The 15,696-nt window shown below is 40.8% G+C and overlaps 1 protein-coding gene across 2 annotated transcripts in view; it reads right to left on the bottom strand.

The window, feature by feature from the left end:
- Positions 1-15,696, bottom strand: part of SCRN1 (secernin 1) — a 62,156-nt gene that overhangs the window by 28,861 nt on the left and 17,599 nt on the right. For both annotated transcript variants that reach the window (XM_004456589.5, XM_058296835.1), the window contains exon 2: positions 9,664-9,823. In XM_004456589.5, the coding sequence (XP_004456646.1) occupies positions 9,664-9,822 (159 nt within the window). In that variant the 5' untranslated portion in view covers position 9,823. The remainder of the gene's footprint in view (positions 1-9,663; positions 9,824-15,696) is intronic.

Below are 15,696 nucleotides of genomic sequence, written 5' to 3'. Positions count from 1 at the left end.
TCAGCCTCAGAACCCTTCCTTCAAACAAACTCTTACACAGAAGCACAACATCATAAAACCGGTCCAATGAGTCGAGGCGAAGAGAGGGCAGGGAGGTCAGAGTGGGGCAGGGGCGACCACTCACAGCCTTGCCTGCCGGCTCCTCCTTCCCGTCCCCGTATCCTACCCCAAGGGGGGAGGGGGCCCCCTGCAGCAGCTTCAAGACCACTAAACTAGGCTATCCATAATATGCTCCCTGACTCTGGCATTCTATGAGTCTCTGACTCATTCTTTGTGAGGTGGATGCTGTACAGAAACCAGCTTGGAATTGCACAGAGCTCCTTAGCTCTCAGGGGAAATTTTTATCAGCTGCAACAGCCATTTGCATTTTAAATTGGGCAGCTGAAAGCACTGCGTCAAATGCAGCCTTGAAAGTTTTTGGATCCTATTCTGCACTGATTTCCCATCACCTCTAAACCTCAAGTAAGAGCTGAAATACGTGCCGCACGCACGCTCATTTGTTAGGTGTCTTCCATACCTTCACAATTCACTTTTGGTATTGCTCTGCTCTGAGATCATTTTATTTCACTTGGAAAAGAATATCTGTAAACTAAAAGCTAATTAAGCCGACAGGTTATCAAGAGACCCTTGAGTTTTTCATGGCAAATTGATAATAAGATATATTTTGTCTTGAAAAGAATGGGTAACTAGGGAAGAAATCTCAGCTTCATAAATATAGCTTTATGGGGGAAAAAAGTAAAAGAAGAAAGAAAAAGTAAAAATAGGAAATGGGTCATTTGTACTCAAATTCATTTTTATACATTCATTCCCATTTCACCAATTATTTATAGAGCATCAACTGCACACAAGACATTTTGCGCTAAGTGCTGCTGGCAGATCAATGGATGAGAATGCCCGGTCCCTGTCCTCTCAGGCTTGAAGGAAGGAGAAGACATGTAGACAAATTATTCCAACCACAAGGCAGACTCCAGTGGTGTCACTAAGGCCTAGCCACTTGATATGCATGGCTTCTTGCACCTCCTTCCACCTGGTACTTCTGATCAACCTCATCCTGCTGCTGGGCTTTTTCTTTTTTCTATTCCATTTATCCCCTTGTAAAATACTACCTACTCGACTTATTTATTGTATGTACTGCTTATGTATGGTATCTTCAGCTAGATCATGAGGGCAGGGGTCTTTGTTGTTCCATTTACTGATATATCCCAAGTCTGGTACATACTAGATACTTCCCAAGAGAATAAACGAATGAACTGAAAGAATGTATGAATAACAAAGGGCAAAGGGAATGTTACAGAGGTTCAAAGGAAAGATGGAACATATCAAGTGGCTGGGAAAGGAGTCTGAGGTCAGAAGCTTTATCAAGAGGGTGGCATTTGAGTTGATCTTGAAAAATGGGCTGGACATCAAGGTCTTCCAGACAGAGGCAAGAGGCTGAGAAGAGAGAGACGGGGAGGTCAAGGGCATGTCCATGGTGTAGGCAAGTCCCCTCTGTACCACTGAGGGGGGCTACTGGGATGGCAACAAGGCACAGAGCGGCAAGGGCTCAGTAAGTAGTGACTGATAAAAATGTTGAAAACTGAATCAAAAAGACCATATGATCCCAGAGGAAGGAAAGGGACTTCCAAAATGGGCCAAACCAGCCCCTGCTAACCACAGGGCTGATGGCTGACGCTGCCAGGCCCCAGAGCCCCCCTCATGTGCCACAGAGCAGGAGGCATATCCAGGCCTTGGTGTGGCTGGAATAGATGCCCCAAGAGCATCTCTGTCGTGGACTGCAGAAACCTGGGCCTAACCAGGGCCTGTCTGTGACCACCATTCACACACACACTCCACTGGTGTTTTAAATCTGGAGAATCATAGGTCTAGGGAGGGGACAGGAAAAAAAATAATTGTCTCATAGAGATGGGTTATTTAACATGCCAGTTTTGGAGCAAACCTCAATAATAATGAGCATCTATGCATGATGTATTTGGCTAAACTTTCTAAAGTCAGCCATCTAGAACATGAACTCTGCAGGCAGTCTTTTAAAAATAAAATAAAATCCACTGACCTTCACAGTTGCCACATTATTAATGAGACAGAGAATAAGAAGTTGGAATTGAGCTAGCAGGAGAACTTTCACCTGGGAAAAAATGCAAAAGGCACCTGAAATTTTCTTTCACTGTGGCAAAAACAATTGAATTTTCCAAGTCAAAAATTCCTAGTCAAATTTCTATTAGAAAATAAGAAGGAGAAGAGAAAACACTTGCCACTTAAAAGATGAATCTTTGCAGCTTGCATTATTAAGCTGTCAAAGTGAGCAGGAGAAAGAGGTGAGCAAATTTTCTTGCTGCCCCACAGCCACTCCCACCCTGCAAAAATAAAGCAAATCTGCCAGCTAGTGTGAGCCAGCGTGCCACATCATATAACAATATATGAATACCCGGAGTGGGGAAGGCACATTTCTAAACGTTGGCACTGCCTAACGCTAATCATGGGGTTTTCAAGGTATTGCCTGTCTTGAACTTGTCATTCTTTCAGGTGGCTCCTCAGGGACACCTGGCAGGTTGGAGGATGGAAAAGATGAACTTTGAAAAGGCCACAGAGACACAGACAAAAGGCAATTCTTCTGCAGAGCAAGCTGTTTATTATTCTGGGTGATTCTGTAAAAAACGTAAATGCAAAATAAGCTTCATTGCTGTCGCCTACCCCTGGTGCATTCCAGCACGCAGTATTTCTGGATATCACCCAATGAAAGGGAGAATAGAGACACACACAATAGACGCTTCAATTAATGAAACACAACCATTGTGCTTTGCCTACTGTACTCAGATGGTGAACACAACAACCCTGGCACCTCCAGTGAAAGCCACTGTGAAATGAGTTGATGAGTCAGCCAAACTTCTTAGAGAGGGGGAAAAAGCAGGGAAAGTGGGATGCTTTAGAGAAATATTTTTTTTTGTTTTGGAAAAAGCAACGTTGCTAATTATCATTGAGTTTTTATTTTATTTTATTTTGTTTTACCCCAGTGTCTTTTTTCTTATTGCCTGCCTTTGAAAGTGTGTCCTCAAGGTCCATATGAGTCTACATGAAAACAGAAGAAGGGGTTGAAATTGGAGGACAAAGCCCACACCCACATTTCCAAAGAGCTCCTTTTACTTCCCTGTAGCTTTAAGATCTTTGTGGATAGGCAAGGCAAAGGCAAGAGGTCAGAAGCAGGCTTGGGAAAGGGGAGATGATGGAAGGAAGCCCACTGCTAAGCCACTTGCCCATGGGGGCAAGGGAAATGCTTCAGACTTCACACATGTCTGAGGATGCCTGCTCCTGGGGCTGAAAAGAAGAAAACAGAAAACAGAGAGGAAGATCAGCATGCAATTGCCCAGCAGCCAGCGAGCTTTGTTTAGCTCTGATTCACCTAAGTCCAGAATGACCTGTGCTTTCCCACTATAAAAGATAACCTTCAGAATTAAAATTCAGACCCCCTCTCCATACACACACACACATACACACACTATACCACACATCACAAATACAGCTTCTGTCTGGACCATTTTATTGATAATACTGCAAATCCTCATTAATTGGTCATTTTCTATCTCCGTTTGTAAATGCCTTCATAAGCGAAGAAAAGAGAAATTATCTACCAAAGGTCTGTCTGCCCCAAATCATGAAAGTTGCATAACCTCACTGAGGATACTGAATCCATTCATCACTTCACACAGAGGAAAAGGGAAATAAATTTTAATTTACTTTCAAAAAAAGGATATGAGATTTTACATTTTAAAAGAGGGAAACAAAGGAGATCAACTGCCAAATAATCAGAGAATATTATAAAAAATATTAGGTGTCAAACCTGACTGGGTGATCAAGAATTCTGTCTCCATAAATTGTGCTATAATTAGCCTCTTGTTGCCCCCAGTGTGAGTAATGTAAACTTCAGCTGAATTTTATAGAAGTAAAAATGGTTTCTAAGCATGAAATCCATTGTTTTTCTGGAGCAGTACTCTAATATTCGATCAGTTTGTGGGGTTTTTTCCTACATAGAAGGTTCAATCATATAAGAATAGGCCTGTACCCAGCTATGGGCACGCGTGCATGAATACACACACGCAGGAACACACATACCCTCTCACAATCACACACACCACACATCTTGATCCAGGAAGCTATCTACTTCTTCAGCTCCCCTAATCACGGGAGGAGTGGGACTTAAGGTAGAGATGAGTTCTGTGATGCAGTGTGGCACAGCATCCTTGGAGAGGACAGAGGGGCTTTCAGAAAAGACGGACACATTTTCACCCACCCTACTCTGCAGCCAAAAGAAAAGTTGTTTAAAACCCAGAAGCCACAGGGGAAAGACTAAAGGATTTAAAATTAAGATACTCCAATCTGCCAACTATGCAGCTGAACAAAAACGTGCAGTGTAATTTTAGAAAGTAAGGCACTCTGTGCTGGTGGATCTTATTTTAATTCTTTTAGCCTCAAGCACAGTGACCTTGACATATAGTGGGTAACGGGCAGATGGGGCAGACTGGTGGACAGACGATGGAGGGACGAAAAGGTGGGTAAGTGGAAAAGCTGGGAGGGAGGACTGCCTGGAAGGGTGAACCAACTGGAAGGGTGCTTGGGTGGATGAGTAATCAGGATGATATTTTGCACATGGTTATTCTCAGAAATGAGTTCCTGGGACCTTAACACTCAAGTGTCAGGTTTCTAGGGAAACCTTAGAACACATGTTTAAAATATCATGAAATGGCTGAGGAATAGATGATATATTGTACAAAGTGCTCTCTTCATAGATAAAATAAGAATTTCTATATGCTAATGAATGCTTTTATGAAAATTGGACAAGGTAGTGATTGTGACTCACAGGGCCAAATATGGAAAAAAGAAACCATCACTCTGTAGTTGGGGCAAGAACAAGGGATGGAGACAGGTGTTGATGTAAGGGAATTAAAGAGAGTAGAGGAATTTAGAAAAGCAGATTCAGAAACCTGTGATAAAGGTAGGAGTTTGGTAACTGAGACCTGGAGTCACAGAATCTCAAGACACGAGTCAGTTCCTAAAAAGAAGAAAGAAAACCTCCCTCTTCCCAATGTTCTCCTTAAATGCACTCACATGCCAGCTCACATGTGCCTCAAAAAGCCCCGTGAGGCAGACAGAGCAGATGTCATGATCTCTATCTGGCAGATGAATCTCAGAGATGCTCAAAGGTACAGGGCACAATAAATGGAAAAGGCAGGACTAGAACCCAGAACCCCTGCCTCCCAAGGTGACTGTAAATTTCAGTGCATTTATAATGATAGCGCGACATGCATAACAGTGCAACATGGATGAGAGGAGTGGTAGACTAAAGAGGGGAGGTGACATCAGTGCTGGGGCCTTGTAGGATGCATAGGAGTCTACCAAGTAGATGAAAGGAAGGGAGAAGAAGTACACTCTAAGCAAGGATAGAAAAAGCACAAAGAAATGCATGTGTGTTGTTTGCTTAAGAAATGGCTAGCAGTTCAATGAGACTGGGGTCTAGGGTATAAGCTGAGGGAGAAGAACTAAGAATGAGGATAGTAAGCAGGAAATTGTACAACCCATGTGGAAGGCAGTTATTTTTTTAAATTCTACCTTATGACCCAGCAATCCTGCATCTGGCAACTTAAGCAATGGCTACAACTGTACATGTACAAAATGACTTATGGACAAGGTTCTTCATGGCCACATTTTTTGGACTAGCAAAATACCGGAAACAGTCCAAGTGTCCACTTGGGGGGACTGATTAAATAAATTGTGGGCCGTCTCCACAATGGAATTCTATGAAGCTGTAAAAAAAAATAAGAACAATTTCTATGTACATATATGGAAAATTCTTTAGAAAATGTGAAGTGAAAAAGATAAGTTGCAGACCTTTTCTGTAAGTTTGAAACTATACATATATTTTAAAAGCAAGTTTCAGGATAGGATATATAATGTGCTACTTTCATTTAAAAAGGAAAATAAGGGCAATTATTCATATATAAAAAACACTGGCATAATGTGCAAACAATGAATAAAAATGGCTATATAGGATGGGACTTAGGGTAGAGAAGAGAGAACAGGGGGAGTAAAGCTTCTCACTGTAAATCTTTTTAATATTACCTCATTTTTGGACAATAGGAATATATTACCTTTTGAAAATATTAAATTAAAAGATGCTTTTAAAAAGAAAAGAAGAGGAGAATAAAAAAGGCAAGAGAAAGCAAGATGCTGGTGGGGAAGAGCTGGGAACAGTGGGCAAAGCATCCCGGACTCTCAGCCTGTAAACACCTCCAACAATTTTTCCACAAGGGAGTAATCGCTTCAGAGATATGTTCTGGAAAGAAGACACTGGTGACTCTGCAGAGAGAAGAATCCCAGACAAAAGACCCAGGCCAACAAGATTAGAGCAGAAGGGAGGTGGGGGTCAGTCTGAATGAGCAGAAGAGACGGCACACAGGACAGGAAGCGACGCCTGGGGATGGGTGGGAGAATGGGAGCAAGGTTTCCCAAAGCTTAAACCGTGTAGCGGACACTGGTGCTGTGAGGGAAAAGGCACAAATGAAGCAGGGAAAATGAATTTGGTTTGTGACCCGTGACATTATTTCACCTGCAGAATATGCCAGTGGAGATGTGTGTAGGCAGCTGAAAACACAGCTATTGAGCTCAGAAAAGAGCTCAGGACTGCCTTTGAGAGAGATTACATCAAACTGCACTTGTTTATGCAAGGGGGCATGATTTAACTGCCAACATACATGAGTAATAATACAGCATGGGTAAAAGGAGTTTACTCTTCTTCCTAAATAACTATAACCATGAAAGAAAAATATCGAGTTATGTAGTTACCCTCTAAAAGAAAGTTTTCTAAAATATTTATTTCAGACATATTTGTAAATGGCTTTTTTTTTTTTTACAATGTTGTATGTATGGCTACTTAACAATACCCAAAACTTAGTAGTGTAAACCTGTTCATTGTGCTCATGAGCTGGAGGGGTCAGGAATTTGCACAGGACACAGCAAGGACAGCGGATCTCCACTCCACAATGTCTGGGACCTAGAATCATCTCAAAGGTCATTCAGTCACATGCCTGGCAGATGAAAATGGTGGTTGGCTGAGGGACCTCAGTTTCCTTCCAGGTGGTCTCCACATGTGGGTTAGTTGTGGCTTCCTCCTGCCAATTGTTTGGGTCCTAATTACTAGAGTTCCCAGAGAGACAAGTGGAAGCTGTTCTCTTTTATGACCCATAAAAGAAGTCACATAGCATCACCCTGACCTGACACCACTGGTTAGAGCCATTCCCAAGCCCTCACCAAGATCCATGAAGGGTGAGGGGAAAACAGGAGGAACACCGGCCCCACCTCTCGGTGGGAGGAGCACCAGTCACATTGTAAGAAGTGCACGTGGGCTGGGAGAGATGCTGAGGCGGCCATCTTTGGTCATCTTTGGGAAATTAAATCTGCCCACATAAAAATCAAAGCATTATTCCAGGATGTATGATTCTTTGGGGAGAAAGGTAATATCAGAGGGAAACAGAACAGTGCAGTAGCAACTCTAAAACACACACCAAAAAAAAAAAACAGAATCCACTCTGTTCCAGGAACTTAAAGAAACATACAAACCCAAACAAAGGAGACAGTCACATGCTGCCTAGAAGTGTGGATCCAGCACACTTCTCAACCTAGACGAACGGAAAGTCCACTGAGGGTTAGGGGTGGACTATGTCAGTGGTTCAGCATGAGAGGCAAGTTGTTCTGGTGAAAGTCCTGCGGGAGAGTCTGCCACTGCCCTATCCATAGACAGCCACAGGAAGGCATTCCAAACTCTCTCTTCATTTCAATGCCTTTGTTAAATTTATCTAAAATAAGCAGATCCTTGTAGAGCTCTGTTGCTCTTTGGTGCTGATCACTGCTTTTAAAGGTTTGAAACAGAACCAGTAATTTAAGATTGAGATGATAAGAAAATAAAATACACTTTGATGAGTAACCAGAAAAATCAGTTTATTTTGAAATGCAGGGAACACCAAAGGGCAGAGGTTACGTCAGTGGAAAGAGATTGTTTAATTTGCCAGCCCCAATTTTTTCACCAAATTCTCCATCCTTTAACAAACAACCACCACTTAAAACATACACACACTTAAATAAATATACCAGAACCAAGAATCTTATTACTTGAATACAAAGACAATCCAATCTGCCATATAAATAACAAGGAAAAAATTAGGGGATTATCCCGTGATCACTACAAAGATCTTCAGCAAAATCCAACACCTATTCCTGAGGTTAAAAAAAAAAAAAACAACAAAACCCAGAATTAATGGGGGAGCAAGTGTAGCTCAGCAGTTGAGTACCTGCTTCCCATGTACAAGGTCCCAGGTTCAACCCCCAGTCCCTCCTCAAAAAAACAAAACAAAACAAAAATTGATGGATACATTCTTAAAAAAACATGATAAAACTACATAAACCTCAGTCCCAAAGCCTGCAACTTACTTAATGGGGAAGCAATCATAGCAGCCGCACTCAGATCAGGAACAAAGACAAAGGTACCCAGTGTTGTGTCTCCACTATTACTGAACATTGAATCAGCGATAGAAGCCAAAGCAATTGGATAAGAAAATAATTAGAGATATAAGAAAAATCAAACTATCTCTATTTGCAGGTGACATAACAATATACCTGGCAACCCAAAAGAATCAATGATAAAAGCTGGAACAACCAATGAAAGAATTTAATAACAGTAGGATGTAAAATTAACATAAAACAGCCATCATGAAAGTTTGACAACACACTCTGGGGATATGAAGAAACAGGCATTTCATACATTGCTACTGGGAATGTAAAATGATTTGAAAGGAAATTTGACAACATCTAACACACATATTCATTTACACTTTGACCAGCAATTCCATTTCTAGGCATTTATCCCAAAGAAATACTAGCAAAACAGTATTTTTAAAAACCATTTGAAATAGGAATTGATGGAAAATTTTTTAACATGATAAAAATATACAAACCAAGACCAGATACCCTGACAGATGCCTGGAACTATTCACATTGTAATAGCAAAAGCCTGGAAAACAACTCAAATGTCCAACAATAGGAGATGACTTAAATTAACCATGGTACATCTGTATAATGGAACACTATGCAGCTCTCTCATATTGTGTAGAATGATCTCAGAGATATGTTTTTAGTTTAAAAAAATCAAAGTGGAGAAAAATATATATGGCATGCTACTATTCTTCTAAAAAAAGGGGGAAAGGGACTAGGAATGAACATGCATTTGTGGGTATATGTGTGTGTAGTTTTTAACATACACATGTAATTTTTTAAATGGAAGAAAAACCAAAAGCTTCCAACACATGGTTTACCTGTAAGAGAAGAGTAAACAGGGTAGAAGAGACAGGAATATAAGATAGACTTCTGTTTTATCAATTTGACTTTGGAACCATGCAAATATTTTGCTTAATTTTAAAACAAGGGTCCTAGCAGCCGACGTAAGAATTCTCCATGTGACCCTGTTTAGAAGCTATGAACAAACCTGAAAGGAATTGGGAACAAGCAGAACTGACATGACAGTTCTGACTAGTGAGCAGGCTTCCAATAAAGAAGCTAAGGTGTGCAGGTGGGAACACGGAAAGAGAGTAGGTGCTAGATGAGACACTGCAATGCATGACTTACCTCAACTTTGCTCTCAGGTTCATGATCAGCAGCCGAGAAATACATAACCTCCTGCACTTCATCTCTGGGCCGGGCTGAATTTTTCCCAAAGACCACCAGACTGTCCTTAGCACGTGGTGGGAAGGCCACAAAACAGTAACTTGGTGGAGCTACAGCCATCCTGCAAAGAGAATGCCAGCAACAGAATGGAAGCAGGCCTAGCATGGAACGATTCCAACCACAGGTTCTTCAAGCATATTTCACCAGCTAAAATAATTTTAGTATTGAACTATGTGCAGCTCGCTCATTAAGAGATCCCAGCTGGCAAATGAAGGTGGGGCGCCTACAGTAGAATTACAGAGCCCCCGAGACCAGAGATTGTTTAGTACTTTGTGGGATTAAATGAGCTCAGATTTGCAACAAACCGTAGAGGCAGCCAAAAGTGCAGTGACATAGGAGAAAGGAAAAAAGGTTATCGTTCCAAGCAGAAAACACACACACTGCAATCTGTCACAGTAATAGAAAAATATATAAATATACCTTGTAAAACAAAAACAGTGCACTTACACAGTGCTTGGAACTAGAGATTCATGGCTCCCGCTTAATTGATTTTGGGGTGGTGATGGGGAAACAGGTCTAAAAATAAACTGAAAGATACCATTTTATTTCTACTCTGCCTTAATGACAAAACACTCAAGCATCTCTTGGTTCTTCTCCCACCTCCCTGGCTGCACCTGAACTGGCTTATCCTCTTTAACCTGGCCAGGAAGTGTCCTCACTGTGTGATCCTTCTTTTTTCATTTAATACTCTTTCTCTTTAGGAAAACTCATGTATGTCCAATAATGTGCCAATCACCTTCACATTTAATTCTAACCCAGCTCTCCCATTGAGCTTCCAACCCATAGATCCATCTGCCTACCTGATATCCAAAGCTGATTTCATCATCTTCATTGCCAAACTGAGTCCCTTCCAGTTTCAGGAAGGGAACCTTCCTGACTCAGTGGCCAGCTCTACCATCCATCCCAGTGGAGAAACCCGGACTCAGCAACTATCCTTACCACCTGTTTCTCCACCACCTAACATGTCACCAGGTCCTGTAGATTCCACCTCCTAAGTTTTTATCTACTCTCCATCTCCATTACCACCGCTCTGGGCCAAGCCACCATCACTCCTAGCTTGGATCACTGCAGTAGCTTCCTAAGATGTTGCCCCATAACCTTTATCATCCCCTCCTCCCAAACATTCTCCATGTTGCAGCCAAAATGATCTTTTTAAGAGGAAGAGCTGATCATGTCACCCCCTACTTGAAATCCTTTGGTGGTTTTCTTAGTATAAAGACTAAAATCTGTAACCTGACCTCTTTGGCTCTGTGATCAAGCTCTTTTCTCTCATCTCCCACCACATGCCCAGCTCACTGGCCTTTTTCTAGTGCTTCTAATACTCCCAGGGCTTTTGCACATGCTGCACTCTCTTCCCTGGGCACCCCTTCCCCTCTTCCATACACCAAAACCATTTGCCTAATTAACTCCTGCTCTTTAACATTTAGATGTGAATGTCGCTCCTTTTTTGTTCCACAGACCTCTTTGCCAGTCAGGTGAAAACCATGGCCCCCTTACTAAGTCTATACTATACTGTGTATTATTTAATAAATATATCACACCCACACCAACACATCCCCACAAGAATACTGTTTTTTTGAATTTCAATTCAATCTCGCAGACCCCTGGTTAAGAACACCTGCTCTAATTTATGTCCATTTTCTATATACTCTCATAGCATCCTGTCCTCTTCCTTTATAGCAACAATCACAATCTGAAATATTTGTGTAGTTATTTTTTTACCAACTCCAAACTCTAAGCAATATGAAGGCAGGGACCATACCTCTCTGCACACCATTTAAACTTGGCATTACACGGTGTCTTTTGCTGCAGATTTTTCAATAAATAACGAACAAATATCGTTTTCTTGTTTCTTAATATTCTACCAAACTGAAGCTACCTCTCTATAGTTTTCTTTTCTCACTACCATACCTCTGGACCTGGCTAGGATGCTCTTCCTCTAGGCTGTGCATATCCTTCAGTATCTGATTCAAAATCCTTTTCTTTTGAGGAAGGTTTCTAGAAAGGACTCTGCCATTTATTCAGCAAACAGAAACACTAATGCATCGTTTGTTCTAGGATATTATGCTTGCAGATGTACTTCTTCAGTTGTTTCAAAGAAAGTTCCCTGCAGACAAGACCTATGCCAGCCAACTAGAGTAGCTCTTTCTCCCACGGTACTCAGTACACTTTATCTGTTGAGCGAATTATTGTACTGTGCCATTAATTATCCAACTTAAAGGAGTTTTATGAGCCCCAAATACAAGAGGAAAGAAAAGCAATGTGCTCAGAAGCACACTAGACTTTAAACACCAGCCCCACCAACCTACTAGCTATGTAACCTTGAGAAAGTCACTTTACCTCTCTAGCCTAGATTTCTTTTTCACTAAATATTCTGCCCCAGCCCACAGCTTTAGAAATAAGATGATGCTTGAGTATGTATTTTGCAAACTTTGGAGGCTACAAAAGCATACGATACTTTATTGGGGTTTTGACAGTTAAAACAGAGCAGTATCGCAAGATTTCTGTTGAGCAAGCCAGTCAAAACCAACTTAGCTTCGTTTATAACTGGAGCAGTCATCAAGCTGCAGAACCACAATATTCCAAGTTTGGAAATGTCATTGTGAAGAGCCATGTTGCTATTTCGACATCCAGGTCACATCAGGTTAGTCTGCACATGCATACCTTGGGCAGTCCGAGTTCTCCCCTGCAGAGCAGGGAAGGTGGGGGGTACCCACCCAACACTGAAAATCATTCTTTCCTAACCTCAGTAAAATATTCCCTCTCCCTTCTGTAAAAAGATAAACCAGGAATATAAAGACATTCCAGTTATTTCTCTCCTTCACCTTCCCCATTTTCACAAATCTGCATTAGTGTTGAGATGTGGGAGTAGAGAGAACAAAGAGATGCAAAATCTGTGTGCGCAAGAAAGACTGAGACTAATTATAAGATAAAACCTTTCTTAAGGTTTCTCAGAATTTGGGGCTGGAAGAAACTGATTGCAGAGGCGAACAGAACAAGCCCCAGGAGCTAGGACGGGAAGGGACACTTTTACCTGTGTTTTTATGCCTCGTGTGTCACATGCCTTCCCCCCTCCTACTCTAGAGTTCTCAGAAGCACTGGTGTCTCAGCTCTGAGCCAAACCATACTCTGATGTGATCCTTGAAAACGGTAGGAATCCACAGGCCTTGCATGTAAGAGATGCATCTGTAGAAAGTAACTAAAACCCACAGAGGCTTCTTCTGTCAGGGAATCTGTGTGGTCAGCAGGTCATTTGGGTCCCTTGACTATGACGAGGACGTAGGGATGTGGGCAGCAGAAGCCCAGGGGATGTGGCCTCTGGTAGATGGATTTTCAATTGAATCTGTGGATAAGTGGGGATGCCAAAAGGGAGCAGAATTCCAATACTTGAAAAATAAATAATAAAGCTAGACAAACCAGCAAACTGCATCACAATCAGTAGTAAACTAGCCAACAATAATTGTCCATTTAATTTTCCTGGATCACCATTCTACACACTGATCAGTCTCCAAGATGACTGAGCTGGATGCCTTTCTACTTTCTAGAGCAGTGCTGTCCAAAAGAATTTTCTATGATGATGGAAATGTACCATCTCCACTGTCTAATATGGGGACCACTAGCCATAAATGGTTATTGGAATATGGCTAGGATGACTATGGAACTGAATTTTTAATTTTATCTGATAGTCATTTAAATTTAAACAGCCACATGTAGCTAGTAGGAATCCTATTGGACAGGGTAGCATTTGAGCTTTCCAAATGAACCCAGAAGTACAGATTTTCTTATTAAGACTTCCAAAGATCCCAGAAGTAGTTATTTGTGAGTTCCTCCCTTTTCTCTAATGACAAAATGTACCATCATCCATATAAATTGAGTTAGCAAAAATAAGGAGGTCTCTTCTGAAAGACTAAAGAAAAACATTAAGAAGCAGCTATTGGAGTCACTAGGCTGGCTTAGTTTAAGTAAATTCTTTTCTGCAAAAACCGAAAGTGATCAAGCCCTGGATGTCAGTTACATTTCTCCTGGAATGAATCTCATAACCCTAACTCTGAATGCACCATGAAAGTAGCCCTCATGTCTCCCTGGAAATCTTTCCATATGCCTCCTGTCAACCCCACTCTCCATCTCCTAAATGAATTTTTGATACCTTCACTTTTCTTCAACTCTCCATCCATCTCCTCTAAGCAGATGGTTCACCTCTTGACCCACAAAGCAGCTAAAATCGATGAGTCGGGCACTCAAATTACAACCCTACAAAATAATTTCTCAGCACCATCCTGTCCCATTACCAGAGGGGCTAACCTTCCCAGCTAGGGCCTACCTGTTTTCCACATGTGATTTAGATCCCACCCTCTCCCATCTCAGGAAGGACACCCACTGGTTTTCCCTTCTCTGCCTTACGGATGCATTCAAACTCCTCCTCTAGATCTTCAGCTCAGACTTTTTTCCCATTAAAAAAATCAACAAGCCTCATCCTCCTTCCCTTCCAGCTACCACCTTCCATCTCTCACTCCTCATAGGCATATCTCTTCCAAGAGTTATCCCTTACCTCACCATCAAACCTCTGGAGAGAGATAAAAGATGAAAAAGAAGTGAGCCAAAATGGGGTCATGAGACTATTCTAGAGAGAGAACATACAGGTACAAGGCTCTAGGCTGGAGAAAGGATAAATAAGCTAGCCAGTGAATTAAAAAGCCAGTGCCACTGCCACCAGAGAGATAAGATGAAGCTGGAAGGGCAGTAGGTAGGTAAGCAGTCCTCGTTGGGCCTAGAAGGCCACATCAAAGATCTAACTGCTCATCTCGCGATAAATACCAAAACCCCTGAAAACTTTCACCCCATGTTTTAGGTAGGAAATGGAGACAATGCATATAAACACTTTTCAAAGAAGTTGGCTGTGATAGGATTAGAAGGCAATAGATGGGGGGAGATGGATAAGTAATTATATCCATTTCATGTATCTACCCCTAAAGATGGATAAAGATTTATACGCAAAAGTGTTCATCACAGCAGTATTTATATGGGTGAAAAATTGACTGAAACCAGCATCAGAGAAACAAATATGTATACAACATCCATATGGTGGAATACTCTAAACCACCAAGAATCTGTTTGTAAAGAGTTTTTAATTGAATAGAAAAATACATACAAAATGATTTTACAAGGGAAAATAGAATCCAACATAAACAATCTTAAAAATGTAAAAATATGCACAGAAAAAAAGATTGGAAGGAAATATGCCCAAATTATTAAGTGTAAGCACTGGACTGAATTTTTTCTGTATGCTCAGTTTTCTTTTATTTCAAATGTTTTTACAAGTATTTATGTTTATATAATCATAAAAATGATTTTTTTAAAAACCTGTAGAGATTACCTATTTAGGAATTTTATTTTAAAGAAAAAATATGACTCTGCTTTTATTTCAAAACTACTAAAATTTCAAACATGGCAAATGCTTATTTGAGTTAGAGATGAAATTAAACTTTTTATTCAGCTTTGTTAAAGTTATTCTCTGATAACTTTTAAAACTTTTTTTTACAGTCTGTCAAATTTAGAGTTACTCAAGGAATATACAAATTTTCCTTAATTCACACAAAAAAATGAATGGGCCTCCCATAATTGTCTACTTAATGGGAAAAGAAAAGCTGGCCAATAAGGAAGACAATTCTCTCGTGACCTGGGATGAAATATTGCTCAAAGTGATTCTGCGAAACTCAGTTCTGTTCCTTTCATTTGTCAAAATACTGGTTAACTTACTAGAATGCATACTAAAAAAAAATCTGACAAGGTAAATCATCTACATACTATATGACTAAACATGCATTTTGAAATCTTTGTTTACTAATTTTTATAGACTCTTAAATTATTAATGCCTGTCACATGAAACTCACTTTAATTTTTTTCCTTTTTCCCTTTATAATTTTATTTAGCATT

Source organism: Dasypus novemcinctus, chromosome 5 (genome assembly GCF_030445035.2).
Source record: "Dasypus novemcinctus isolate mDasNov1 chromosome 5, mDasNov1.1.hap2, whole genome shotgun sequence".
Classification (NCBI taxonomy): Eukaryota; Metazoa; Chordata; class Mammalia; order Cingulata; family Dasypodidae; genus Dasypus; species Dasypus novemcinctus.
This window is presented reverse-complemented; position numbering and strand designations above follow the sequence as displayed.